Source organism: Nuphar pumila, chromosome 10 (genome assembly GCF_984573655.1).
Source record: "Nuphar pumila chromosome 10, dmNupPumi1.hap1.1, whole genome shotgun sequence".
Lineage (NCBI taxonomy): Eukaryota > Viridiplantae > Streptophyta > Magnoliopsida > Nymphaeales > Nymphaeaceae > Nuphar > Nuphar pumila.
In genome coordinates this window covers 100,108,857-100,136,504 of record NC_143258.1, presented here as the reverse complement: position 1 = coordinate 100,136,504, position 27,648 = coordinate 100,108,857, and the positions used below count along the sequence as shown (strand labels likewise).

The 27,648-nt window shown below is 37.3% G+C and overlaps 1 protein-coding gene across 3 annotated transcripts; it reads right to left on the bottom strand.

Moving 5' to 3' along the window:
- Window positions 1-3,664: 3,664 nt before the first annotated feature.
- Window positions 3,665-22,477, bottom strand: LOC149827569 (ubiquitin carboxyl-terminal hydrolase 8-like). Of its 3 annotated transcripts, none has more exons than XM_090018167.1 (13): window positions 21,986-22,477; window positions 21,498-21,758; window positions 15,973-16,114; window positions 9,937-9,996; window positions 9,688-9,783; window positions 9,229-9,600; window positions 8,907-9,047; window positions 8,637-8,807; window positions 7,412-7,669; window positions 7,168-7,316; window positions 5,454-5,996; window positions 5,010-5,280; window positions 3,665-4,232 (listed from the first exon to the last, which is right to left on the bottom strand). In XM_090018167.1, the coding sequence occupies exons 1-13, from the start codon at window positions 22,069-22,071 to the stop codon at window positions 4,104-4,106; spliced, it is 2,679 nt and encodes an 892-aa protein (XP_089874293.1). In that variant the 5' UTR covers window positions 22,072-22,477; the 3' UTR covers window positions 3,665-4,103. The 3 variants fall into 3 exon arrangements, with proteins under 3 accessions (XP_089874293.1, XP_089874292.1, XP_089874294.1); XM_090018166.1 differs by having other exon boundaries at window positions 15,973-16,126; window positions 21,986-22,220; XM_090018168.1 differs by lacking the exons at window positions 21,498-21,758; window positions 21,986-22,477 and having other exon boundaries at window positions 9,688-9,843; window positions 15,973-16,043.
- Window positions 22,478-27,648: the final 5,171 nt, after the last annotated feature.

Below are 27,648 nucleotides of genomic sequence, written 5' to 3'. Positions count from 1 at the left end.
CATTTGAATCTTGCTTGACGAGGTAAGCCTTTCAAAAAAAACCACAAATCATTTTTTAGGGTCGTAGCTGTAAACATAAAATAAAGGGTTATATATATATATATATATATATATATATATATATATATATATATATATATATATATATATATATATATATACTAACCAATAACAAATCCATCCCTGCTTTATGCCTACTTGCAGAACCATCCTTACCTTATTCAACACTAAATCAGAGCCTGTATAATTCTGCCTGCTAGTAGTTTTGCCAGAAAAAGTGTTTCCGGTAAGACGGTTACTGGCGCTAATGCATGGCATCAGTGAATGAGTTTTTTTCTAACAATAAATAGCACCAAAATATACCGTTTCAAGGGCTAAAATAACACAAGTAAAAGTAGCTAATAGAAAAAATTTATACTGTAAAAACATAGCATACTAAAAGGTATACTAAAAATTATAGTAAAATAATTATACTAAAAACTTATACTAAAAATTAGACAAAAATATGGATTAAAATACAAAATTTTTAAAATCTAAATCATACATGAAAATAAAATAAAATTTAGCATGCATTTAATTAAAAACTTATAAAAATAATAATTAAAATATAAAATTCTTAAAATTTAAATCATACGTGAGAAAAATAAATAAATTTAGCATACTTTTGCTCAAAAAATTACCAAAATAATAATTAAAATACAAAACCCCAAAAACATAAATCATACTTAATAAAAAAAAATTAGATTTAGCATTCATTCATTCAATAAATAACAAAAATATGGATTAAAATAAAAAAAAACCCTATAAGCTAAATCATACATGAGAAAAAAAATCAGATTTAACATGAATTAACTAAATAAATTATAAAATTAATAATTAAAATGTAAAATCCCTAAAATCTAAATTATACTTAAAAATCAGAATGACCCTTGACTGGTTGATCAAACTCAAAGACCGAGTTAGTGTTAAAACTCTTTTAAAAAAATATTAAATCTTTTCTAAAGAGGTTTTATGAGGTCCAAAATAGTTAAAAAAAAAGAGTGATAAAAAAGATTCATCAAAGTCAAACAAAGATCGGACCGAGCCAAATTAAAATCAGAATCTAAAATTCAATTGACAACTTGCGAGGGTCTTGCCCTCTAAGTAACTCTACACATTTTAAATTCAGCATGTTTCTCGAAAATATTGGATGTAGGACTAAATATATTTTATAAAGTAAACTTTTCTCCAAATTTTATTTCTCAAAAAATTAGGCAAAAGTGAGTTATTTTAGCCAAAGTGCTTGGTTCAAAAGACTATTGAGCCAAACAACAACAATAAATGAGTACCTTTAAGATTATTAAAAAAAAAAGGCTTTTTAAAAGGCCGTCTGATATAACAATGAGCATTGGACAACTCAAAAGCGACAAAAAAGAAACGGAACGTTGTAAAGGTGCGCATGTTTAGATTCATGTAACAACAAAAAAGTAAATTAAAATAATTAACTTTAAAATGGTACTTTCATTGTTGATAAAAAAATAATGTGACATTGAGATGGTTTGAATATGTTGTCAAGTCCATTGCCATTCTCCATTGGTCCCAGCTTTTGAGTGGAAAACCAAATGAGTAGCTTCACTTGGGCAGGTCCATTTTTAGAGTGTTAGCTTTGAATAACAGTGATAGAGGTTCCTCTACATACCTCTGGTGTTTGATAGGGGGAAAGCTGAGCAGATCTAATGTTGGGGGGGGGGGGGGGGGGGGGTGGAACACTTATAAAGTGTTCTGCCCCACCAGGGGGAGTTGCTGTCCCTATGAAAAGAAAAGGGGCGTCCCCCAAAACCTGATGATGATAGTAAAGGAAAACCAAATGAGTCCTAGCCAATCTCTAGAACTAAATTAAAGCAGCTAAAGTTTGGGTTCAACCAAGCTTGATAGTACTACAAAATTCTCATATTCCTTCCAATCAAGACCCAATACTGTTGTTCAGTGCCAATAAGCAGAATCTTCCCCAGCTAACCCACTGCCACCATGATTATTTGGCATTTGGATTTGTGTAAGGCTCAACTAACCACTCTTGGACACTTCAGACCAAAAAGCCAAAAAAAAGGGTGGGGGAAATTGATTTGAATAATTTCCCTAACAATTTGGGTGGTTAACAGTCCAAATTGCAATAATTTAGTCAAATAAAGAACCAATAGGCTCATGTTCTACTTGAAACCATCAAGTATCCAAATCTCAAAAGCATTTGTTAGGAGTTTGAGATATTCAAGTCCAAAAACTGTTAAAATTAGTCGTCTGTTCCATGGCTGCAAGCACACTCCATAAGACTAATTAGTGGGTCAGGCTGAGATGAAACTCAAAAAGTATAAATCAACTAGTGTGTTGTCCTGCACACTATAACAATTGTTTCTTTCTTTTACAAGGCTATGATTGGAAATGGAAATATTCATATGAAAAGAAATTGTTTTTTACTTGAATTTTGAGAAAATATTTCCTCATTTTAAAAAGAACTTTAAGGGAGTCAAAAGCTAGACGTATTATTTGTTGGGCAAGCCTCTTTTACACCATGTGATATGAAGCATGGATTGGAAACAATTTTTTGGTAACGAGTCACTACTCAGCTTTTGGCCTCTCTCTCTCTCTCTCTCTCTCTCTCTCTCTCTCTCTCTCTGTGTGTGTGTGTGTGTGTGGAAAAGACGAGACGAGCATGCCAGCCAGCATATCTAAATGGTTCAAACGTGCAAGCATGAGAGAGCTAAGGTCACAAAGATATGCGTACGACCCAACGGTTGACATGAGCTTGAGAAAGGGGTTTATCAAGTTTTTATAAAATAAACACGAGGATACGAATTGTTTTACATTTTTAATCAATTAAAACTATTTTTGATATTTTAATATATAAAAATACAAATTTTTTAATACAATTAAAAACTAATAAATATTAAAATAATGTTTGTATTTTGTATGTGTCCGGAGTGTCAGCGTATCATAGTGCGTCCCTGTAACATAGCTATAGTCCTCTCTCTCTCTCTCTCTCTCTCTCTCTCTCTCTCTACAGGAAACAAGGCCACCGATAACGACTGAACAGGTTTCCATCTTGCAATGCAAAGACAAGTGATCCACAAAATACCCATGTGCACTGTGCTCATCAACACGCATTACACAGTCAAAGGGATCCACCAAGTCCCATGTGCACCATGATCCCTCTCTCACTCTCTCTCTCTCTAGCTATACAGGCCTGTCAAATCAAATGCATCGTATGCCAAGCAATCAACCGAACCATTGACACTACACATCATGTCCAGCTGTTAACTGATGGCTGTACAAGATAGCACTCGAGGATTTAATAGAATGATTGAAAGATTTTTTGGGGAGAAAACCTAAACTTTAAAAGGTTGCAGCAGATATTGATCACTTGTTTTTCAAAGTTTCAAACTCACATTCAAGACAAGGGTTCATTCTGTGGTTTGCATTCATAGGACTAAAAGTTTCTGAATCCTGCCTTTGGGTGATGAGACCCTTGAATAGTCGGCCGAGAATTTTCTTTTTCTTTTTTTTCTTTTTGACCAGGAATCCTGTCTTTGGGTGATGGGACCTTCGCATATGGGCCCGCCTCCCTATGAATTGTGGAATCCGATTTGAAGTGACAAGATCTTCCAATAGCCACTTCATTGCACTTGTATAAGATGAAACTTTACATTTCAAGGTGTTCATGAAACCAGTACAAAGTCGTCAAACCTTGTTCTCTTTATATTGTAAAAAATAATAATAAAAATTCAATAGCTACAATATCTAATGGATGATCAGGAAATACAAAAACCCATAAGCTGTTGACAGCTTTTCCTTGTGAAAAAAGGTTACATGATCAAGATATTAGTACAACCACAAAACCTCGCACAGGTAGATGCACCTTCCCTAGTCTTACATCATTTATGTTACAGCAATTCTGGCACCAGTGATCTGCACACACCTCTAGTCAGTATCATCTTATCACTGCCAAATCAACCATCTCAATGTAATTCCGACGATCAAAGAATGTCATAAGCAAGTCTAACCATAACGGCGGGCCGCCTCCATTTCAGCGGGGCAAATTGTTCACATTATCAGAAACATGTCAAGCAAAACTAGGTCTGTGATTGACTGACTACAATTCTGTAAAAAAGTACGTATGCAGCTGATGTTCTTATCTTATCCTCGGAAATTGGTGAAACATGGCTGTCATCAAAGTCATACCAACGATTTTCTCCCAGATGCTGTCAACAACAAAGAATGTCAGCACATGTTACAAGTTCAGTGAAGGAAAGGAATGCAAGGAAAGAGAAAGGTGGAGAGAAGAGGGAAGAATTGTGGAAGGTGCCTTTTTGGTGTTCCTGAAAGAAGAAGAGCTATCTGTTAATTGCACACTAAAGCATAATCATGGCAACATCAACCAAGTGTTTTTCACTTGAGATTCTACCATCACTAGCATGAAGACCATCCATGTACTCAAGCAAAGAGCTATTCGGATTGGATGCATTGGGCCAGAATGTCTTGATGCAAATTAAACATGAGCCCTGAAGTGATTGGATGTCAGACAATACAGATGTGATCTACATGGTTTGTTTAGTAGAAAATGGACTCTGAATCATGTGATCACATGCAAGAAAACATTACAAAGAATTCAAAAATCAACTATTGTACCCAAATTGTCACTAAAAGAAATGTTCTTATGTTGAAAAAACATGATCCAAGGTGCAATCCCTAGCAAACATGCCTTGCTGAACAAATCTTTGGTCAGATTAAGTAGATACAGTTTGATGCACCCCCATGATTCCAGATAGGATGGTCATGTGAACATGACCACACTACAAGTGTCCCCCCCCCCCCAACACACACACAAACAAACAAACTGCTAAGTCCCATTTCTAGATTGCAGGTAGTAGACTCTAGAGAATGACAAGTTACTCAAGCAAGATGTACTGAGTGAATGCCAACTTCAACATGCTTATTTCTTGGCCAATGAAATGTCATGAACTAAAAGCACCACTTACATGAACATATGCAGTGTAGTGACCACCTCCCATGCTTCCATAATGGTTACTCACTGCGTACAGCTTGTAACAATAAGACTGTTCAGTTTTCCTAGCAATATAGCTTGATAGATCCAAATCATGAATTGGAAAATCTATGAAAGACTCCAGCTTGTCCTTCATGAAACGGTTATATGAAAACCTCTTAAGGTGAATTACAAGAACCTCAGGCAGCCTCCAGAGATCTAATTTCTTGCTGGCTTGCCTGTGCTGCTTACAGCTTGGACAATACCTGCAGGAGAAAAGCCAGTAAGTTGATACACCCAAATGTAATCCTTTTCAAACTCCTCTAGAGATAAAGAACAGTTTCAGGGCATACAGTGAATGTATATGGATACTCCAGCTTTATATACCAAAAGGATTTTCAAAAAAAAATCATTCAGCATATATATTGGGGCTACTCACCACATGTCATCTGGTCCTAAAGGCTCCTCCTTCAAGAAAGCTTCAAGACAAGCATACAGAGTAACAGACTCAAGGGGTCTTTTTGCAAAAGGTACATATTTATAAACTTCAGGAAGATTGCTAAGATGGTTGACATCATATTGCTCAATCAACACCTCCGGCCAGCGCACAAGAACATACAACCGTCTGCATGTGTCCGAAAGAGGAACTGTGCTATCCATACCAATAGTAATATCTTTGGCCACACCCTTCTCATCTGACAGGAGAAACTGGAAAGAAGGACTACACTCGGATCTCTCATTTAAGTCATCAGCATCTGTAACTGAATTGGTGGTTTTGCTGGATTCAATACCTTTCTCACATCTATCATTGTTGTCATCATCAAGGTCAAGAATTGTATCTTCCTCTGTTCTTAGGTAAGGCACCACTAAATTCTGGAAGAGACGATGAATATCAGATCCATTAACAACATTAGACATCCATGTGATGAGAGGGATACCAAATGATTTCCAATATGATGTGATTTGACCGGTGATGTAGTGCCTGCTAAGACAGCAGATTATTAGGGGATTCTAATCTAAAAAAAATAAAATACTGGTGAAAGTCCACTGTGCTAAAATCATTAATGTACACCCAAAAAATTTCAATAATTATTTACAAAAGGAAATTGAAGAAGTTGCCTTGGAATATCAAGTTCACTTTAGCCCAACCAAGAAGTTCCTAGATTCAACGTTTGCTAAATGGCAAATTCTTAACTCATCCTAAATTTTGTGTTTCAAGAGTTTTTTTAAGTCGGATTTTCAAAGTTCTGAACTAATCCATTATGAGGGTCAATATTGCTAGTTTTTTTATGATTAAACTTGCTATTTCTTTGAATTATCAGCAAGGAAACGGTTATGTACACCATGCAGCTTCTGGAAGCAACAATCTACTGTGACATTACTGCACTCAAAGCTTTTGAAAATCAATTCCTTATGATGTTTTGTTGTCTTTCAGATCTAACAGCATGTCAATAGTAAGCTTCCAAATAGCGACTTTATCATGTAAACTGAATTAAAAAACATCTGATATAAGAAATTTATTGGCAATGAGGATGGAGCAAGAAAGTGGTCTGGGATGTTGTTCAGATAAAGGGAGAATTGAGTCCCAGAGTCACTTGTGATAAGGTCATTTTATATGATAGGAAATTTACATATACCAATACCTTATTTGCCTGGCCCCCAAACTGGATATAGTATCAGGAGGGACAAGCACCAGTTATTACCAACTATTCTGAATTTCCCTGAAGGGTCATCTTGTTGCTTTAAACATCACTAATAGTCTATTTCTCATGGATACTGATACCCACAAGAATGCAATGTTTAACATAAATTCCCCTCCTATCAACCAAAGTTTAAAAAGTTATGCATCCAATTCTTGCAATAATTGGATTTTAAAGACTCTACATCGAAATGTTTTGCATTTGCATGTGATTAGTTTAAATAAACTAATCAACTTCTAGGTAAAACAGGAGAGAACATATTAAAACCAAAGTTCCAAAAAGCTGGGTTTTGACTTGGTTCAATAGTATGCAACGCCTTATGTAGTAAAATCTTAAAATTCTACTGTGTTTAGTTAGTGAACAGCTCATTATCGAGTGCTTTCTCTCTAATAACAAGATTTTTTCTACATGAACAAGAAAACCCAACAACATTTTGGAGAAGACATAGCCTACCTGTCCAAGCGCTGATGCATGAATACCACAATTGGGAGCTTCTCAGAATCTTTTGAAATCCTGTATGCCACTAGTCGGTCTTCATCTCTAATCAATGAGAGAGAATCAGATGGTTCCTCTAGGTAACGAATAATTTGGTGAGAGTAAATCTGGAGGAACAAAAAGAAGAATTGCAACTTATTTAGCAAAAGATGAGAAGTTTGCATACACATAGAAGCAGGACACACACACCATAACTACATACCTCAGCCATTAGGAGTTTTTCATCACCCCTTAATGCACAAGCAGCGCTCACAGCCTGAATGAGATCACGGCACTTCCCATATTTGGGTACATTTACAGTGTAAGGAATAGGTAGGGAGAAACCATCAGTGCTGAGGATTGTCACTGTCATTGTCCGGGTAGTGGTAGAAGGTAGCGGCAAAGATAGGTACATAAATGGATCAAATGTAACCGAGACCTTACTGCACACAGGGCATACTAATGTTGACCTGTATTGACCCTGTTACATTTCAACAATCAATTGTAATTCATGAGGTTACACCTTCAAAAACTAAAAAGAACAAAGTCAGAAAATTCACCAAAATGAAACACAAGTAATTGGATGCATGTCAGACCTACAATGAGAACAAATGTTTCACTTGAAGGCTTCTCATTTTCACATTTCTATTTTAGTTGCACGATCCATCATAGGGGTGGCAATCGTGTCGGGTTGGCGGGTCGACCCGACGGGTTGGTGGGTCAGCATACCTCAACCCGAACCCGACCCGTTTATTAAACGGGTCGGCTGTGGCAAACACGAACCCGACCCGTTTAATAAACGGGTAACCCGACACGACCCGCCAACCCATTTAATAAATGGGTTGGGTCGGGTAAACGGGTTCTCAGGTTCGCGGGTCGGGTTGGCGGGTCGGGTTGGTGGGTCGGCGGGTTGGCAGGTCGGCGGGTTGACCCACCCGCCTAACCTGTTTATTAAACGGGTCAGCCGGGTTGGCATACCCCCAACCCGAACCCGACCTGTTTAATAAACGGGTTACGTGGGTCGACCCGTTTATTAAACGGGTTGGCTTAAGCCCAACCCGAACCCGCCTAAGAGGCGGGTTGGCGGGTCGTGTCAGGTTTTGCCACCCCTAATCCATCATAGAGAATCTATTTCAAGATGTTCAGAATCAGAGAGTTATCAATTTTAATATGCCTACAAAGGTGTTTTTGAAAAGGTAAGAAAATGGATCTCAAAGGTGCCTCCAAATATTTGATTCAGAACAGTTAACAAAGGAACAAGGCTCTGCAGGAAGTTATTGGAGATCTATGTCACACAGATACTCCATTTTAACTCCCGCTCTGTATCCCCTTATATACAAGTCGTATTGGAAACTTCCTAAAAATGGCCATATCCCCGTATTCACAGCCATATCCATGTATCCACAGCCATATCCATGTGACATAGTTGGAGATAGATATCTACTCACTTGGCAAACATCTACTATGATGGAGTCGTTACGTGCAAGGTGATTTTCCCAATACTCGTCAGCAACTTCTTTATCTGGCCGACCAGGTGTATCCTTTGCTTCTATGTATGGCTTTTGTTTCACACGGTTCAGATCTTCATGAAGTCCATCCAACAAAAAGGCAAGAAGTTCCTATAAAAGATAGAAATAAATTTATGTGTGATATGTTTAGCAAACTTCCGGATCTGAAGGCACAACAAAATGGACTTTGCACCAAGAGAATTGACTAACTTGTGAATCATGTTGATTGAAGCCACTGAACTGAGGAGAAAAACGAGCAAGTTTGGATTTAAACAACTGAGGAGCTACTGGAGTTCTCCCAGGAGCCCATAACTTCCTCAATAATTCTCCAAAAGCAACAGCAAGCTCTCCCTGATCAATGATAAAAGTTACATAGGCATTAAGATTGAAAAGAAACAGAGATTACTAGTAAAGTATAAGCCCAAATTTATTAATAACTGAAATCTACTATGACTAAGTCAAGTTTACAAAACCCAAGGGAAATTATCTTCAAAGATTATACTGAAAGGAAAACGTAGAGCAAGACACATACATCCATTCCCAATGGGTTATGCTGGTTTATTTCTCTACTGTAATCCCCAAGGAAATATTCAACAAGCTTGGGCGTATGTGCCAAACACTGTATGGCACTATTCATAAAACAAGTGTTGCCAAGGTTCTGTAGTCCAGTCAAGCCTAAAGTGACACATTTTCCATAGCTCCCACCCATTATTGAAATGAAAGAGTTGGCGGCTGTGGAGTCCGTTTCAATGTTGCATGTGCTTCCATTATAAATAAGTGTACCATTACTTGAAGAAGATGTTAGCCGAGATTGTTGTGAATGCAGAGTTAGATCCTCTTTCTTTCCTTCATTTTTGTTTTTCACTGAATCAGAAACCCTGTACACCTGTAACTCCAGGAGTATCTTCAAAACAGGAAAACATGAACAAGAATGTCAAAACACATTATTCAGACAATGGCATCAACTTATTCAAAATTGGCCAACCAATACCTCTTGATCTGTTTGACGCTGGAAGTCTTTAGGAACCCTTATTTTCTCATTCGTGAAAAATGATGCTGTCTGGCTAGATAAGTCCCAAATTTGCACCTGATCCAGCAGAATAAAAAATAAATATAGCATTGCATGCCTCACCTAAAAAATCTACACCTACACAAAACAATGAACTTAAATCAGGCCACAACAAACAGGCAGGCCCAGACAACTCAAAACAACAAAACAAAGAACAAACAAAAAACATACTGGCTCAGATTCAACACCGAAAATCTTGCACGCTCGCTTATAAAATTCTGGTACATTATCCTGGAAAAGAGAAACATCGACAGTGAGGAAACTGAAAGCAGTTACAGTATAGAGAGATCAAGAATTCATCTTCACAATATCATGCAACCTATGTCACAGAGACTCAGCAAAACAGGTGCCGCACCCGCGTCGACCCGACGCGATGCGGGTGCGCGTGCGGTCAACATGACCCTGGGTGCGTTGACCGCACCCAGGGTCATTTTTGTCCACTTTTTGGTGTTAAAAAAAATCCAAGATGAAAAGGAGGATTAGTGCAAAAAAAAAATTGCCCCTAATCTCTCCTCTCCTCTCCCCCTAAGCTCGACCTCTCTCCTACCGATGCCCCAGCTTCACCTCCCAGGCTCCTCCTCTCCTTTCGCAGGTACGTACCCTCTCTCACTCTCTTCTTGTGTCGGTAGGGGAGGGGCCGAGCCCCCCTGCACCCTCTCGCTCTCTTGTTGGGTCAGCAGGGGAGGGGTCGATCCCCCCCTCTCGCTCCCTCTGTTTTCAACAGGTGAGGGGCCGAGCCCCCCCCCCTCACTCTTTTGTTGGGTCGGCAGGGGAGGGGCCGAGCACCCCCTTCCCTTCTCGCTCTCTTGTTGGGTCGACAAGGAAGGGGCCAAGCCCCCCCCCCCCCCCCTCTCTCGCTCTCTTGTTGGGTCGACAGGGGAGGGGCTAAGCCCCCCCTACTCCCTATGTTTTCGGCACGGGAGGGGCCGAGCCCCCCCTCTCGCTCTCTTTTTGGGTCGGCAGGGGAGGGGCCGAGCCCCTCCCCCCTCTCGCTCTCTTGTTGGGTCGACAGGGGAGGGGCTGAGCACCCCCTACTCCCTCTGTTTTTGGTAGGGAAGGGGTTGAGCCCCCCCTCTCGCTCTCTTGTTGGGTCGGCAGGGGAGGGGCTGAGCCCCCCCCCCCCCCTGCTCCCTCTGTTTTCGGCAGAGGAGGGGCCGAGCCCCCCTCGCTCTCGCTGTCTTGTTGGGTCGGCAGGGGAGGGGCTGAGCCCCCCCTTCTCCCTGTGTTTTCGACAGGGGGAGGGGGTCGAGTATAATTGATTTGAAAATTTGAATGTATTTTTTTTTTCAGGATAAAAATGACGGATAAAGGGAAATAACTTGCGTCATCCTCATCCCAACATGTGAGTTCTGCTGCTAGTTTTGCTGATAGTTGCAGTGAGATTGATGATGTGGGGCCACTATGGGTACATGTAGATAAACTTGCAAAAACTAGAGAAGAAGGTGGTGGAAACAAGAGATTTCGATGCAAGCTATGCGAAAGAGATTTTGTTGGGTCTTACACAAGAGTGAAGGTTCATTTGTTGAAGATACTAGGAAATGGCATTTCAGCTTGCAGAAAAGTTGATGAGGCAATGCGAAGACAATACAAGAAAATACAAGAAAAATATGAGAAGAGAAAGGCAATGGTCGATTCTTGTGCAGTTAGTGTGTCATTTGCAAGCCACCAAGAAGATGCTGAAAAAAAAGAAAAGTCAATGTAGGAGGTAGAGGAACGATACAAGCAACATTTAATACATATGGAAGAGATGAATTGGATAGAAAAGTTGGGAGGTATTTTTATTCTGGTTCACTCTCATTTAATGCGGCTAGAAATCCTTATTTGAAGGATTTAGTAATATCCTTGGCAAATTGTAATTTGAGTGGTTATGTGCCTCCAAGTTCAGAAAAAATATGAACCGCACTTCTTGCAGAAGAGAGGGCAAAAGTGAAGATGTTGCTGGAGATTAAAAAATATTCATGGGAGCAAAATGGAGTTTCTATTGTGTCTAATGGATGGACAGATATTCAAAGGTGTCCATTAATCAATTTCATTGCTTGTTCGCTTAGTGGCCCAATATTCTTGAAAGCAGTTGATGCAATTGGAGCACATATTCTCAAATCTACAACATGAAGAAAAACAAACTCACCAGCAAGCGTGCAAAGGATTTAGTATATGTTCATTCAAATCTTCGATTACTTTCGCGAAGCAATGATGAATATAAGTACTAATTTGCTCTCTTAGTTATTTGATTATTTCTTAGTTTTCATTTAAATATACTTATATTGTATTTAACATTTTCAAATTGGGTTTGTAAAGCAGACAAAAAACATCCAAATTTTGGGATGTAAACCCAAAAGAGTGTGACTTCGAGGGAGAACAAGATTTCAACATAACAAACATGGATTTAGCTGAGCCCAGTATTCCTTTTAATGATGCATTTAATGATGAAGAAGAAAATTATTAACATCCATTACTTCATCAGGATATACTTTGGTATGTAATTTAGTTCTTTTATGCTTTACTTATTTGATTGATATTTAGGTCGATTTATGTAATTGTTTTACTTATTTGATTGATAATTTGATATTTAGGTTGATATACTGCATGCATGATGAATGATATTATGATAATGTTAATTGTTAAATGTTAAACTTCAAAATTATATATATATATATATATATTTTACATTTTTGCCCCTGCCGCACCCCCGCACCCGGGTTTTTTGGAAGTGTCGCATCCCCGCACCTGCACCCATGTGACATAGCATGCAGCATATCTCTTGATGATAAAACAACCTAAATGCATGAATTTTCATTATAGGGTGGGCTAAACATCACACAGGCACACAGACAATAGTAACTGTAAGCATAAACCTTGTTTACTGCAATTTCAGAAAATGCTCCCTTCATAAAAAACAGTCTAATGTATTACATTTATATGCGAAAAAAAAAAATCAATTTCACGACCACCTGGGCAGTCAGATGCCACCTGTTCCATCTACTTCCTTCAAGTGATCATTATTGAAAATTGAAAGCATTGGGGCTCAGCAAGTATGATGCAGACCTTGAAGCATGCACATTGTAGAAGGTCCAGTTTCTCGTTATATATGGATACCATACAAGTTATCCCAGAAGAATATCCCTTCCCACAAGGTCCCTTATCTAAACGGATGGTATCTCAACCATAATGAAGAAGGAAGAAATGCTTGTAAAAGACATTTTCGTAATATTTGGGGCCTAGATAACTTCTATCAACCTAGTAAGTGCTTCATTTACCAATTGTTCCAAAGACTAAAAATGTAGGCCAATCTCCTTCATGCAAGTCAGCCCAGAACGCTCACCAGTTCAAATTTTGTGACTATTAGAAGACTCATTAGTTCAGTGAATCACCTTTTTGTTGAGTGATTCAGTGAACTGCATCTCCTTCTGCATAAGGTTGAAAGTAGCTAGGGTGGCACACTGTTAAAATCTGGTTTACTTTAAATAAGGGTGGACATGAAATAATCAGCAAAGAATTGGAATAAGTTGATTCTAGAGGTCAAAATGATGTCTAGAGATGCACTGCAGATCTTCTACAATTTCTTTTAATAGAAGGGAAGTTAATTGTCTGTTTTAATGTTGAGTATGAAAAGAAAATCTACAATAGCTTTGCCACACATGATTGCTTAGATCTCAAGCTTACGAGTTTATTGCAATGGAGTTGATCTTTCGTAAATTCCTAATCTGAAAAAAATAGTTAAGATGTTTTTTTCCCTGTGAGTTTTGAATCTAATAGTACCAAAAAAATAGTCATTTATTGAACTGCATCATAAAAGTCAATGACAACACCCACACACGCATGCAACCAAATGTCTTCTGGTGATCCTTTTCCAGCCATTTCTCCATATTTTAAACTTATACAGGGATATTTTCCTTATTTTGACATTCAATCCTCTCAAATGGTTCACCCGCACTTAATAAGGTTTCTATCAGTGCTGCAGCAGGCTAGATTTACACATTAAGAAAGCTAAAAGGTAACACTAATAATAGAGCTGTGTTGTAAGTTGTAACCACAGTTTCACTAAACCACTGAAACTGAGATTTGTTCTCCATTTTGGTTTTTTTATCAACTAATCTAACCATCAAACCTCAAATTTCACTAATGCCATTAACTCTGAAAGGCCTTGTTCTTCTTCAAATCTTCTTCACTTTCAAAAAGGATACAGATGCTGTAGAATTTTCATAAAAAGAGGAGATAGAATGCAGACCAATATCAGAAACTCGTGAAAGAAAATGAAGGCCAAACACCGCAATTACTTAAAAACATGTACATCCCCCACTGTGATAAGACAATGGTGACTATGGTCTCAACTCAGATACTCCAATCCATAAATCAATTGCAGTTGACAGCAATATGAATGGCTTCTGTAAGATAGGATGGACTAACTAAAATACAGCCATACTCCTTCCATAAGAGCCCCAAATCCCAATCAGGCACCATTTATCATGAAATCCAGCATTGCAAACAAAAATAAAGTTATAATTCTGATTATATTGAAAAGGTTCGAAAGAAAGCACATCAAAATACAGAATGGGGTGCATGATGCAGGCATGTGTGTATGCATGCGCTCATGTGGATGCTAACAAGTTGACGGCATTTTTTCTTCCAAACAAATGTGAAACACCCAATATAAATGACCATTATAGGTAATCAAGTAATCTTAAAAGAAGCAACACTATTGTTTATTTCCTGTAGCTAGAAAACAAGTAATTTGGTTAAAACAATTTCAAAAATGACATGAGAAGCCCTTTTGGTTAGTGTCAAATTTTTTTCTTTGTTTTCCTTGGGTTAGGAATGTGTACATTCCCTTGAAGAACATATAAGAGAGAGATACAGAGCACAGACCTAATCCATCCTAACTTTGAAAAGGAGTTGAATTTTTTTTTCTTCTACCATAGTTAAAAAGTGTTTTTAAAGGAAACCAAGAAATTAACTTGATACATCAAGTTTGGCTTACCTGAATATATTTTCTAGGCAAAAGTTTTAGTTTTTTTTCTTTCACTTAAATTTTGATAATCACTTTCTTTCTTTGGTTTGTACCCCATGTTTGGGAGTGCTTCATTTCTGTCAGTGCATATATACATTCATACATATATACATTCATACATACACGCAGACATCCATTATATACCTGTGTACATAATCTTGAAGAATGGCCAATGACCCTGTTCTCGCTGTTTCAAGTTTCAACTCTTTCCAACATTAAAGTAATTATTAAATTATGGCAAAGTGAAGCATTTGACAACAGATAGCCATAAAATTTGATTAACTCAAAAAAAAGTTGGGTCTGGACTGTCGGAAAGAAGATGCAACACCCAGGAAAGATCTACTAAGAGTCTAAGACTGCCGCATTAACAGACTGGACCAAGGAGACAACCACAAAGGGAGTTCAAACCAACTGGAAGATGACGGGAATTGGGAATCATCCAGCACTTTATACAGCAATGACTAAAGACAAGGAGACCAATTGCTTAAACAGGCTTCTTTCTAACAACCTGTTGCAGTTGGCATCTCCAACTCCACCAAAGTTAACCAAGTTCAATGCCCTTACAAAATAAAGGTATTACATATCAATATTAGCATCACAGTAACTTCAGTGAAAATCTGGATAAGAAACCTGAATACAAATTTAGAAGAATAAAAGTGTATTGCACAGATGCATCTCATGCATGCACAACAAACAATGACACACCTAATTCCATGTATACTTTGACTGAAAAATAAATTGAATAAATAAGAAAAAGAAAATTGCATAAGATAGAAAGGAATATCTTAAAACAAAAGAGAGAATGTGAAAAAATTGCATGAAAATAAAATGAAGACAGCATCATGTTGATGAGACCAAGTTTTTACAGTTGGTCCAAACTAAAAGCCCAAAATACAAGGTAAAGTTTTAAGGAAATCAGAAATAGTATTTCTCATTGCTGAACAAGTATCATCTTCAGAAGTTATTAAACATATTACCAGGAATAAAACCACCACAGATTAAAGCGTTAAATTAGTTTTCTATGAACTTGAACTTTTCCATATGCATGCAGACAGGATGGTATTATGATATAGGCAGCAATTTTCAAGGATGGAACCCAAAATTGATTAATATAGTACCAAACATTATGTAAAATACATGTTTATATGATAGCAGCAACAAAAAGAAAACAAGGTATTGATAAGACAAAAAAGAACTACCTTTTTGCTTATCCTTGCTGTCAATTGATTGTTATCACGCATGACAGACAGCCTCAGTCGTAAAGGATAAACTTCAAGTCTGCTATCTTCTACAACTGACAGGTGTCCAGAATTATGCGAAGTAGCTTTAGATTCATTGTTCCTACAAGAAAAGCTGAAAGAATGTGACACTAGGGAATGCCCAATAAGTTGAAATTTGCAGTCACAAATCAAGGGAAAATTCAAGAGAAAGTACAGAGAAGTAGAATGAGACATATGCCCAAAGTTTCTTTTCAACGACCTTAAGCCTATGCCTTTAAGGTTGTTTCTATAGTTTAAGTCAATGCCTGAGCTTGCCTCATTTTGAGTAAATGATTTCATGAGCCAAACCTGAGCTTCTCATGACAAGCTTGCTTCTTATGCAGTCCTAATGATAGATGGACTGGATGCCTTAGTTCCAAGTTGGGTTCAAATAGTGAAGCAATTTGGATAGAGCAAAATTTTCATGCTGTCATCCCAAGTCAATTTCTAATCATTCCCATTCTTTTTATAGAAAAGTTGGAAAAGTTTAGATATTTTACATTATCAAATTTGTGCTTTCATGGCCACCAGTAAAAGACTAGATGTGCTTTTGGTTTTGCCATCCCAAAAACCTTAATACATTGTGTAGAAGTTGCAACTATTTGATTAGCATGTAGGAAATTCGCTAGAAACGTTCCAAAACATACTTTCATTGTCTTGGACCAAGTGACCTATATGATACATATCCTAGGTTTCTGACAAGATCCTCAGTCACACACAATCTACTCACACCAGGAATCGCCCTTATTGTAGAAGATATATCTCTTTTGTGTGTTTCAACAACTTCTAATACGTTTCTTTGTTACTTATCTCTCATATTTTCCTACAGTATCATCTCATGTTTTGTCTATTTGAATTCTTTCGTATCTTTTCCATCTTTTTTTATTCAAATGTTTCATTGTTCTGTTTCAAAAATTGATGTAACATGTCACCTCTTCAATATTCACATCAAATTTCAGTTCATGCTTCACAAATACAGTCCTTAAAGCAGCTACAGAAACAATTCTGATATATTCTACAAAACCTTAGAGTCATGCTCCATAAGGTGCCAGCCATATATTCTTAAAGACTCTGTGCATAGCCAATTCAAGACTCTAACAGCATCCCATATGGTTCACCAGCTAGGGTTGAGAACCTTTGGCTCTAATGATGTAATACAATTTTATAGTGTGGCCTTAATTCCAATTTGACAATCCATTTCATGGGAGAGAGCCATTCTTGCTAATGTTTACCTTGATGATAATATCATTCATCATGTCAATATGAATTGTGGAGTCTCATATGATACAACCATCTTATTTCAAAGCCTTTCAAGCCATTCAGAAATGAAGTTGAACAGCATAAGCATAACTGCTGGTCATATGACATACAACCTCTTTTTTTCTTTCTTTTGGCAAGGGAGCAGTTATGGTTCGATATCTAAAAAGTAAAAACACTAATAGATTTAGCTTGGTTTGTTAGGGTTTCTCTTTGTTATGTTCCAGTTTTAATATCATTTTTATTTGGAATTTGTGGTACAAAGTCATAGCAACCCATTTAAGACTCTCATGTCTATGCCAGCAAAATGAAGCATTATTGCATTAAAGTGTGAAATATTCCTTTGGAAAACATGTCATGCACAATAACCCTAGGCAGCAAGCAAGAAAGAAAAGAGAGAAGAGAAGAAACCTAGAAATTGAATGACGTCTCAACCCAAAATCCCTAGGGTGACGTCTCATCATATATAAATATAGCTCAGCCATGATAATGTACAATTTTGCCCTCCGGTACATGAGTAAAATGTTAAGATGGATGTCCTTTTCTTTGTGTGTATATATATATATATATAATTTTTATTTATTATATAATATATATTATATCTTAGTCAACATAGGTTGACTTCTTCTAGCCATTGGAGGGTAGTCCATCGGCTAGAAGGGTACTCCCTTCTCCCCGTTGTTGTCTCTCTTCTCTCCCCTCTTCTTTCTATAAAGGTGTGGGTGTGTGCAAGTGTATGGGTTGAGAGAGTGCATGGGTAGTTTGTAGGGTTTTGAGTGTTTGTAGTGAGGTTGTTTGTAATTTTACATTTCTTTGTGTATTATTTCAATTTCATTCTTAATGAAATTATTTACTTTATAATTTTTGTGCTCCATTGTTACTTTTACGGTGAGTATGTATTCAAATACATTGTATTTTTGGTTTTTGATATCCATTCCAGAGTGCATCGGGATTCATATCACTTTGATGACATGGTATCAGAGTGAGGCATCGTATGGTATGGATTCAAATTCTTCACATTCCGGTATATACCTTTGGCCCTTTTTTGGTTTCATATATGAGGTAGGTATTTTAAAGGATTATATTAAAAAAAATTAATTAGAAATTGTTGTCCTTTGATATATAAAGTATATGTTTTGAAAAAATATACTCTTGTTCTAGTAGTTGATACACTTATTTTGAGTGTCATTATATGTAGACAAGACATGTTATAGATATGTATGTTGAAAAAATAAAATCTTGCTCTAGTAGTTGATACACTTATTTGGAGTGTCATTATATATAGACAAGACATGTTTATTCACACTTTTGTGTATTTGTTTTGTCCATAAGTGGCATTGAGATTATACTCATGTTTTAGTTGCTGATACACTTGTTTTAAGTGCCACTTTATGTAGACAAGAGATATTGTTCTTCAATGTGGTGAGTTATGTGCACTCACTGTACTATTGATCTAGTTGTTGATACACTTGTTTCAAGTGTCATCTATGTCACATGGGTGCAGGTGCGGGTGCGGGTGCGGGGATTCGGCACTTCCAAAAAACCCAGGTGTGGGGGGTGCGGCAGGGGCAAAAGTGTAAATATATATAAGGGGGTCCGGGGGTTCCCCCCGGGTGGGGTTGACCGCACCCGCACCATCGTCGAGTCTCGTTGACGCGGGTGCGGCACCCTGCTAGCCGAATCCTCGTGACATAGAGTGTCATTATACGTAGACAAGAGATGTTGGTTATTTACATTATTTTGTGTGTTTTAGCCCTTTAGTGGCATTATTATTATGCTCTTGTTCTAGTCACTGGATTGGAGGTCGAGTGAGGTGATTGCTTGTGGTGGTCAAACTAGTGTTAAGATTTGCAAATATCATTCATTGTGTTATATGAGATTTTTTAAATCTGTTCGTAATTTTTCTAAACTCATTTGTTCTTATATAAAGAATGGTTATTGAAATATTTTCATGCATTTTGCATTGAATATGCTTTAGTTGCATGATCAAAGATATTTTAAAATTTGTTTCATAATTGATTGTCATGTATGTATTGCATATGTTTAATTAATGTTTTTTAAGCATTTGTTAATAAAGGACATATTATTTTTACCTTGTGAGTTGTTAGTGTGTATTCATGTGGTCCATAAGTGACCACTATCGTATTGATATCTCATTGTAGCCTTTGTGGCGTTTCTTTGAGATATTGTTGGTTTCATTAGTTAGTTTTTTAAGCATGTGTATTAAAAGATCTTCATTGTTATCTCTTAAAATTGGTCCATAAGTGACCTTTTTTAGTTGTATGATTAATACTGCATCTAAAATGTAATAATTAATTGATTTATGAGTATTTATCTTTTCTTAAATCTGTGTTGAATGATTCGAATCATTTTTTATATCTTCCGTTGTGTAAAAATGTTTTCAAAATTTACTCCTTTGTGAGTTATTTTTTCATGGCATTGATGATGTTGAAAATCTATGCATGTTATGCATTAATGTGCCTTTTGTGATAGACATATGTGTACATGATTTTCATGAATGATTAAAGTGATTAATGACTATGATGTTTGAAATTAATGATTTATTCAAAAAGTAATTCTTACTTTAAATGATTTTGAAAATTGTTAGATATTTTCTATGTACTGTATGTTTGTCTGCTTGGCCATCCTCTTTCCATAATATATAACTAATGTAGTTATTCTTTGAAATCTTCTTATGATATATGTATATAGTTGGGATGTTTTGTTAGCTCTATTTATAGGTTTTTCAAGAATTGATTATATTGAAGATCCTCTATGTAATGGAGCATGTGATTGAACATACCTTCAAGAAGCATCAAATGGAAAAATTTTATGAAGTCGATGAAGACATTTTATGTAATGGGGTTCTTTTGTAATTGCAAACTTACAATGAGTCACCATAAGTTTGAGGCGGGTGTTAAGATGGATGTCCTTTTCTTTGTATATATATATATATATATTATATCTTAGTCAACATAGGTTGACTAGGATATTAGTCAACTTAGGTTGACTTCTAGCCATCGGAGGCTAGTCCAACGGACATAAAGGTACCCCCTTCTCTCCCTTGTTGTCTCTCTTCTCTCTCCTCTTCTTTCTATAAAAGGTGTAGGTGTGTGCAAGTGTATGGGTCAAGAGAGTGCATGGGTAGTTTGTAGGGTTTTGAGTGTTTGTAGTGAGGTTGTTTATAATTTTATATTTCTTTATGTATTATTTCAATTTCACTCTTAATAAAATTATTTATTTTATAATTTTTGTGCTCCATTGTTACCTCTATGGTGAGTATGTATTTTGGTTCTTGGTATCCATTCCCGAGTGCATCAAGATTCATGCAACTTTCATGACATAAAATACAACTTAACAATACATGGTGAACTCGGGTCTTAGATCTGGATCCAAACCCGATTCACGTGTTATAATCCTAACATAAAGTACACATGCTAAATGGATTTTTTTATACAACAAATTTGAGTTTCCCATGTTATTTACTCTCATTGCCTAAAATTTCATAAATTACCTCCGCATTCTTCTAATTTCATGAAAATTTCCTCTTGAGCTCAAACCATATATGTGAATGCTTATGTAATTCTTACGTACTCCTCTGTTTTATGAGCCACGTAAAGCATTGTTCTCACATGTTTGACAACAACATGCATGCAACTGAGTGTTTAATGAAAATTCACAATACTATGGACTTGTAGATGTTCAAAACAACAGATATATGCCATTTTACAAGTTGCATTACATTGATGTACACATCTGTACCTAGTCTATGATCCTGGGGATTTATTTTATGGGAAAAAGTAGTTTAATTCATGGTGTATGTTAAAAGAATGGACAAGATATCCTTCTAACCCCAAATTCAAGAACCACAGAATCAGAGTCTACCAGGCATCATCTGTTCAAACACTCTATGTTCCGACTTTGAAACATAAAATCTCCAATCAAGCTATACCCTTGTCGCCCACCAATAGAAGCGATAACAGGAGGCTCAAGATGCGCAAATTTCAAATCCTAAGGATGTGTGTGCACCATAAATACAAGCAGCAGAATCACAAAGTTATTAAATTGCATACTTGGAGAACGATAAGACGCTAAGCAGAATAAGAGGTTTCAAGAACTCTCCACAGAAAAGGCTGTCGGAGTCATTGAATCCACATGATTCAAACAAAAAAAAAAGCAAAGGGAAACATGGTAGGTTCAGTCTCTACCGGTTTAACGTCTGCAACCACATGTCCTCTGTAAGCAGCGCATAGTCCTGACTGGAGACCTCGCCTTCATTGCCCTCCGGCCGGCCGGACAAATCCCTCCGCTGCTTGAGGTTAAAGACGAGATCCGACACAAACATATTGGTGATGATCTTCATGGGTCCTGCATTGCAAGGCGACGAAGTGTAGACAATGGCGGACGCGCCCGTGCCTCCGCCTCCATCTTCTTCCGCGGCCAAAACATCCTGCCCTTCTTTCCACCATCTGTCGCATCGCGAAACGAATCAGAATTAACAACAGATCTATCTCACCGGTCACCGATCCAGCGGTACTCGATAAAATCAACTAGGAAAAAACGCTTGGATCCGAGCTACATGACCAGATCAAAAAAAAAATCTGCTCTAATTCATATTGCATTCCACGGATAAAAGAACACAAATCATATATGGTTGAGGAAATGATGATGAGGAGTAATGGTATAGATGCAAAACCTGTAGGGCACGAAGTAGACTCTTTCCCCTTCCAGAAGCGAGCGCTGAGAGGTATCGGGAGGACACTCGGGACCGAAACCGACCATCTCTATCGGGGGCCTGAAATACTGAATGATCGATCACCTCATCTTCTCACTCTTCTCAGAGGAAAGTTGTGTTGGGGGCGACGAGAGAAACGAGGAGGTCGCCCGCTTTGCCCTCTTCTCTTTCCTTCCTTTCTTCCTGTCTACACCCACTTTCCCTCTCTCACCCCTTGCTACATGCGTCTCTTTCCATCCTAACAATACTGTTACGAGCATCAACGGGCTCTTCTTCAGACGCCGTTCTCTCCTTCCCAAAATCAAAATTGCTAAAAAATGAAAGAACTATGAATCGGGATTGTCTTGGGAACGATGAATGAACAAAAAAACAAGAACCAAACAACAACAAAAGGATTCAAAGGAAGAGGAGGAGGAAAAGCATAGGCTTTTTCTCTTGTCTCGCATTTGGATTGGAGGAGAAAGAAAAGGGGGGTGGAGGGACCAAAAAGGTACCTGTTTGTCTGCACTCTGGCACCTGTCAGTTGCAAAACGGTCCATTCCGAATCGAATCGGAAATTTCGTTCTTCGTACCGGTGAGTTCCGTTCGGATCTCGGGGCGTTTTGACTTGTGACCGTGTTCGTTTTTTGCTTTCCGAGCCGTAGACGGCTTGCTGATACCATATGTGAATCGATCCGGTGTATCGAATCGGTGTAGGCTTGTGTCGTCTGTGGAATTTTTTAGAGTTTTTTTTTTTAAAAGGCAAGCTGGGGTTGGGCGGACCCTACCAGACATGTCTTAAGCCCCATGTGGCAAAGGGATTCGAACCCGGGCCTTCAGCTTAAATATAAAAAATGTAAATATATACTTTTTAAAAAAATGTAAATATATAATGTTGATTGAGTTAAAAACATATGTAAATATGAAAAAGGCTTAAACTAATACATGTTCTCTATTAAATAAAGTATAGAGATCAAATCTATAGATTTAGATTAAACAAAAACACATGCAATTATGTTATTTAAAAGGGTTGGAGAGATAAATGGTACTAAGAAATACATCACTCTTGAAGGAAAGCTAACAATAAAAATAAGGTTCAGCCAAAGTTACTCTTATGAGAGATATAGGGATGCACACGATTCGGATCTGAAACAGCTAAATCGAATCAGGAACCACATTAAATCTATGCCTTTGGGTTTGAGTGAGATAGGTAGATGGTTAAGTTGGGTTATTACAACTAGGAAGTCTAGGGTTCTAATCCCACCGGGTTTATCCCCAAACTTACCTACCCACAAGAAAAGAAAAAGGGTAATTTACTTATATAGACCAACTTTATCCTTGAATTTCCATGTCAGGTACCACCGTTTTTTAAATTCTTGATATAGACCTATGTTTTCCTTACAATAGCCGAATAAGGACCTGGTCTAACCTACCATTAAACTTACCAAGTTAACCTAAGTTACATATTTTGAAATGACAAATATATCATTATACTCTTTTCTTTCTCATTCACCGATATATTTATATTGGTCTGACCCATGCTTGTACGGACCGTTACAAAAACTATGGGTTATATCTTAACGTAATTTCGGTTTTAACAATAAGCCCAAATATATTTGTTAAATATAACTCAAATTCATATATATATATATATATATATATATATATATATATGCCATCCAATATAAAATGAGTCAGATGCAGTTCGGGATTCCATCTTTTATGATAGCTTTAGACATATATCCAACTCAGGTCTCATAATAAAGCTTTGAATCTGGTGGGCTCTATGTTTTTGGGTCCAATGAAATAGAATTATACATATCAATTTTCATGTGAAAAAAGGTTCTCTTTGCCTGATTTTGATTCAAACGGGCTATAATGATAATTAGATCCATATATATATATATATATATATATATATATATATATATATATATATATATATATATATATATATATATATATATATATATATATATATATATATATATATATAGGTTTTTCTGTTCCGTGCTTTTTTTGAAGTTTCAACCCCATAAATGTGTTGGGCATGGTGGATTATGAGTTTTGGATGAAAATAATAATATTTAGAGTCTCTAAAATTTACAAAGATTTTGGACCATTGATTTTGTGAACCTTATAAAAACCAAACCATGTATCGGAATCACACACTTCAAGAGCTGATTTCCGTAAAATCAAGTAGATAGATCACATCTGTACGGTCATAATTTAAAAATAAAACAAAAAAACATAAAAACAAAACTCTCTCTCTCTCTTATATATATATATATCATTGGTACGGCTCAATTTCAGATGTTATTTGTATCAGGAAATTACCCAAAAAATAAATTATTTACCTTCTTTCTTATATATTCTATTTTAGTTCTTATGGAAATATGATTTACTTTGATGAGATAGGAAGCTGAAGGCTTTTGAAAAAAATGAAATTTGACAGCCATTCATGATTTTGTTGTTTATTGAAAATATGGTAACGAAATTAGGGTTTTGATAACGGCACCAGGTGCATTCAACTCCATTGGAAGCTGAATTAGTATTGCTCTATAAGAGCAACCCATGTGACACGTTTGGAATTGAGAAAAAGTGATAAGAAATGAAAAATTCATATATTCTTCTGACCTTTCCGAGAGAAACTTTTTATCTGAGAAAGTTTTTTCTAAAAAGTATACTTTTTGATAGAAAACATTCTTCTAAGAAAGTGGAAGAACATTTTATACCAATATAAAATAAAGAGTTACACTCCACCTCACGCATCTCACCACCACCACCACCACCATCCATCTCACTACCATCACCACCCATCTCATCATCACCACTACCTCCACCACCACGACCACCACTGTCATCCATCAAGACCACCACCATCCAACAATAGCAACAGACCACCACCTGATCGCTCAATCCCTCCTGGTGGCCCCCAAACCAGTGGTGAAACTAGGGGTGGGCGATCGCCCACCCCATAATTTTTATCCGATCGGGTCGGGTCCAGACCCGACCTAGATTCGAGAACCCATTAGGGTTAAAATAGTAGGGTCATAGGGAAGGGCTCGCAACGCCTTTCTCTGCGCTGCCCTCCCCCTTCCTCTTCACCTTCTGTAACGGCCATCATCGGCCGCTGCATTACTAGTGGTCGTCTACTCCCTCTTGTCCTCTTTGTTTCCTTCCTTTTCTGCGATTTTCGACGAGCCGATCCCCCGCGCCAACCCTGCTGCGATGAGCACCGGTGCCTCCCGCAGGTAAACCCTTTCTTTTGTTTTTCTTTTCTCGTTCGATCGGGATCGTCGGAGGACCGGCAGAGGGTCAGTGTCCTCTGCCAGAGCCTTCCCCTTCCCAAGCTTCTCCCGTGATGGTTGGAGGTCCGGTGGCCTCTGCTGGAGCCTCCCCCTTTCCTTGGGGCCGTCGGAGGTCCAACAGAGGACCGGGTGGCCTCCGCCAGAGCCTCCCCCTTTTCCTTCGATGGTTGTCGGAGGGCCAACAACACCTGAATGCCTCTGTCGGGCCCTCCCCACCCATTTGAGGTCGGTGGGTGGGGGGGGGGGGGGGCTTTGCCCCCTACCCCTTTTATCTTTCCGGCAGGACAGGGGGCCTCACCCGTGTTCTTGAGCCTGCCGGTAGGGGGCTTTGCCCCCTACCCCTTTGATCTTTCTGACAGGACAAAGGGATCCACCCCCTGTCGTTTTGATCGTTGACAGGGGCAAAGCCCCTGTAGACACTAGCCGAATGCTTCTCTTATATGATTTTCTTGAAACATGCAGAAATTGGGTTTGGACTTACTTGGCATTACTTCAGATGAGGTAAACTGGTTATTTCATGTAAGAGGAAGATCCAGAGATCACATCGGGTTTGAACTTTGAAGAATTTTATGGTACCTTCTACTACCTTCTCAAGAATTTTACTTTCACTTGATGATTGAGAGCTTTAGATTCAATTCATATCATGTTGTTGATACTCATTGCTTAGTTACAAAATATAGTTTGATACCTAGCTTCATAGAATATTGTCATTTTCATTTTGCTCGATCCTTTTTTGCAATGAGATTTGACTTATAGAACATTGTCTTGTTTTTTTTCGTTGCATAAGAATTGATAAGTTTATAATGAAAAGTCAATCTTTGATAAATCTTTTGTAACTCGAGAAGGAGAACCAAGTCAGAAAATAAGCAAAACAGAAATTGATGAATCAAAGTTACCTGCAGACCCTGCACTTCATCATTCTATTTCTAGTTATCATCCTAATATCCAAGATAATGTTCGTAGAGCATATATGATCCGAGGTCCTTGTCAACCTCGAGATTGTACATTTCAACTAAACCACAAAAAATGAAGGTTCATTCCGGCTTGGTATGATGAGTATAAGGATTGGTTGGAGTATAGTACAAGTAAGTATAAAGCATATTGTTCGCAGTGTTATCTTTTTAGGCCAACAAGAACAGAGAAGATTAGTGCAGAGGCATTCATATTTGAAGGATTTGATAACTGAAAAGATAAGAAGAGGTTTGATAAACGTGTTGGAAGCTCTAGCAGATTTCATAATTCAGCACGAGTGAAGTGTCAACATTTGATGCAACAAAAACAACATATTGATGCTATACTTTATAAACAAAGTGTTCGACAGAAAGATGAATATAGACTTCACCTTTGAGCAACTGTTAATGCAATCATATACTTATGAAGTTAAGGATTGGCATTTCGAGGGCATGATGAAGCTGAAGATTCTCTTAATAGAGGGAATTTTATTGAGTTGTTGAAGATATTTGCAAAGATCAATAATGACATAAATAAAGTTGTATTGAAAAGTGCTCCAGAAAATAACAAATTGATATCTCCTGATAAACAAAAAGGATACTGTCAATGTTGCTTTCATACAAACCACAAATGTTATTATCATGGAACTTGGAGATATTTTTTTTTTCTATTTTACTTGATGATTCTCGTGACGTATCAATTAAAGAACAGATAACTATTGTTTTACAGCTTGTTAATAAAAAAGGTCGAGTAGTTGAGCGATTTCTTACTTTTGTGCATGTTCTTGAAACAAGTTCTATGTCACTCAAACAAGCAGTTAAAGAAGCATTTTGTAAGAATAAATTAAGCATATCAAGTTTGCGTGAACAGGGTTATGATGGAGCAAATAATATGAGAGGGGAGTTTAATGGATTGAAAAGTCTTATATTACATAAAAAAGCATCTGCATATTATATTCATTGTTTTGCACATCAACTTTAATTAGCATTAGTTGATGTTGCTAAAAAAAATCATTGTTTGATGTGTTTTTCAATATATTAGGCAGGTTGTCAACTTTTTTCTCCACTTCATGCAAGAGATCTGAGCTTATTCGAGAAGCAAAATTTATGTGAATTGCTGAAGCACTTGCATTGGGTGAACTTGAAACAGAACGAGGATTAAATCAAGAAATAAGTTTAAACGACCTGGTGATACTCGGTGGGGTTCTCATTACGATGCTTTGGTTAATTTACTCATTATGTATTCTTTTGTTATTCAATTGTTAGATTTCATTGCAGAAGATACATATTCAGGAAAAAGTTTAGATGCAATTATTTTATATCATCAGTTGCAAGATTTTGAATTTATTTTTTGCTTACATTTGATATGTAAAGTTTTGAGAAT

Bases quoted from the DNA above. Each gene is read 5' to 3' on its own strand.
- LOC149827569 (XM_090018166.1), bottom strand. From the start codon at position 22,071: ATGGTCGGTTTCGGTCCCGAGTGTCCTCCCGATACCTCTCAGCGCTCG. The intron at 9,048-9,228 runs GTATGTGTCTTG...ATCATTGATCAG, and splicing joins ATAACCCATTGGGAATGGAT to GGAGAGCTTGCTGTTGCTTT. The intron at 8,808-8,906 runs GTTAGTCAATTC...TATCTTTTATAG, and splicing joins TCAATCAACATGATTCACAA to GAACTTCTTGCCTTTTTGTT.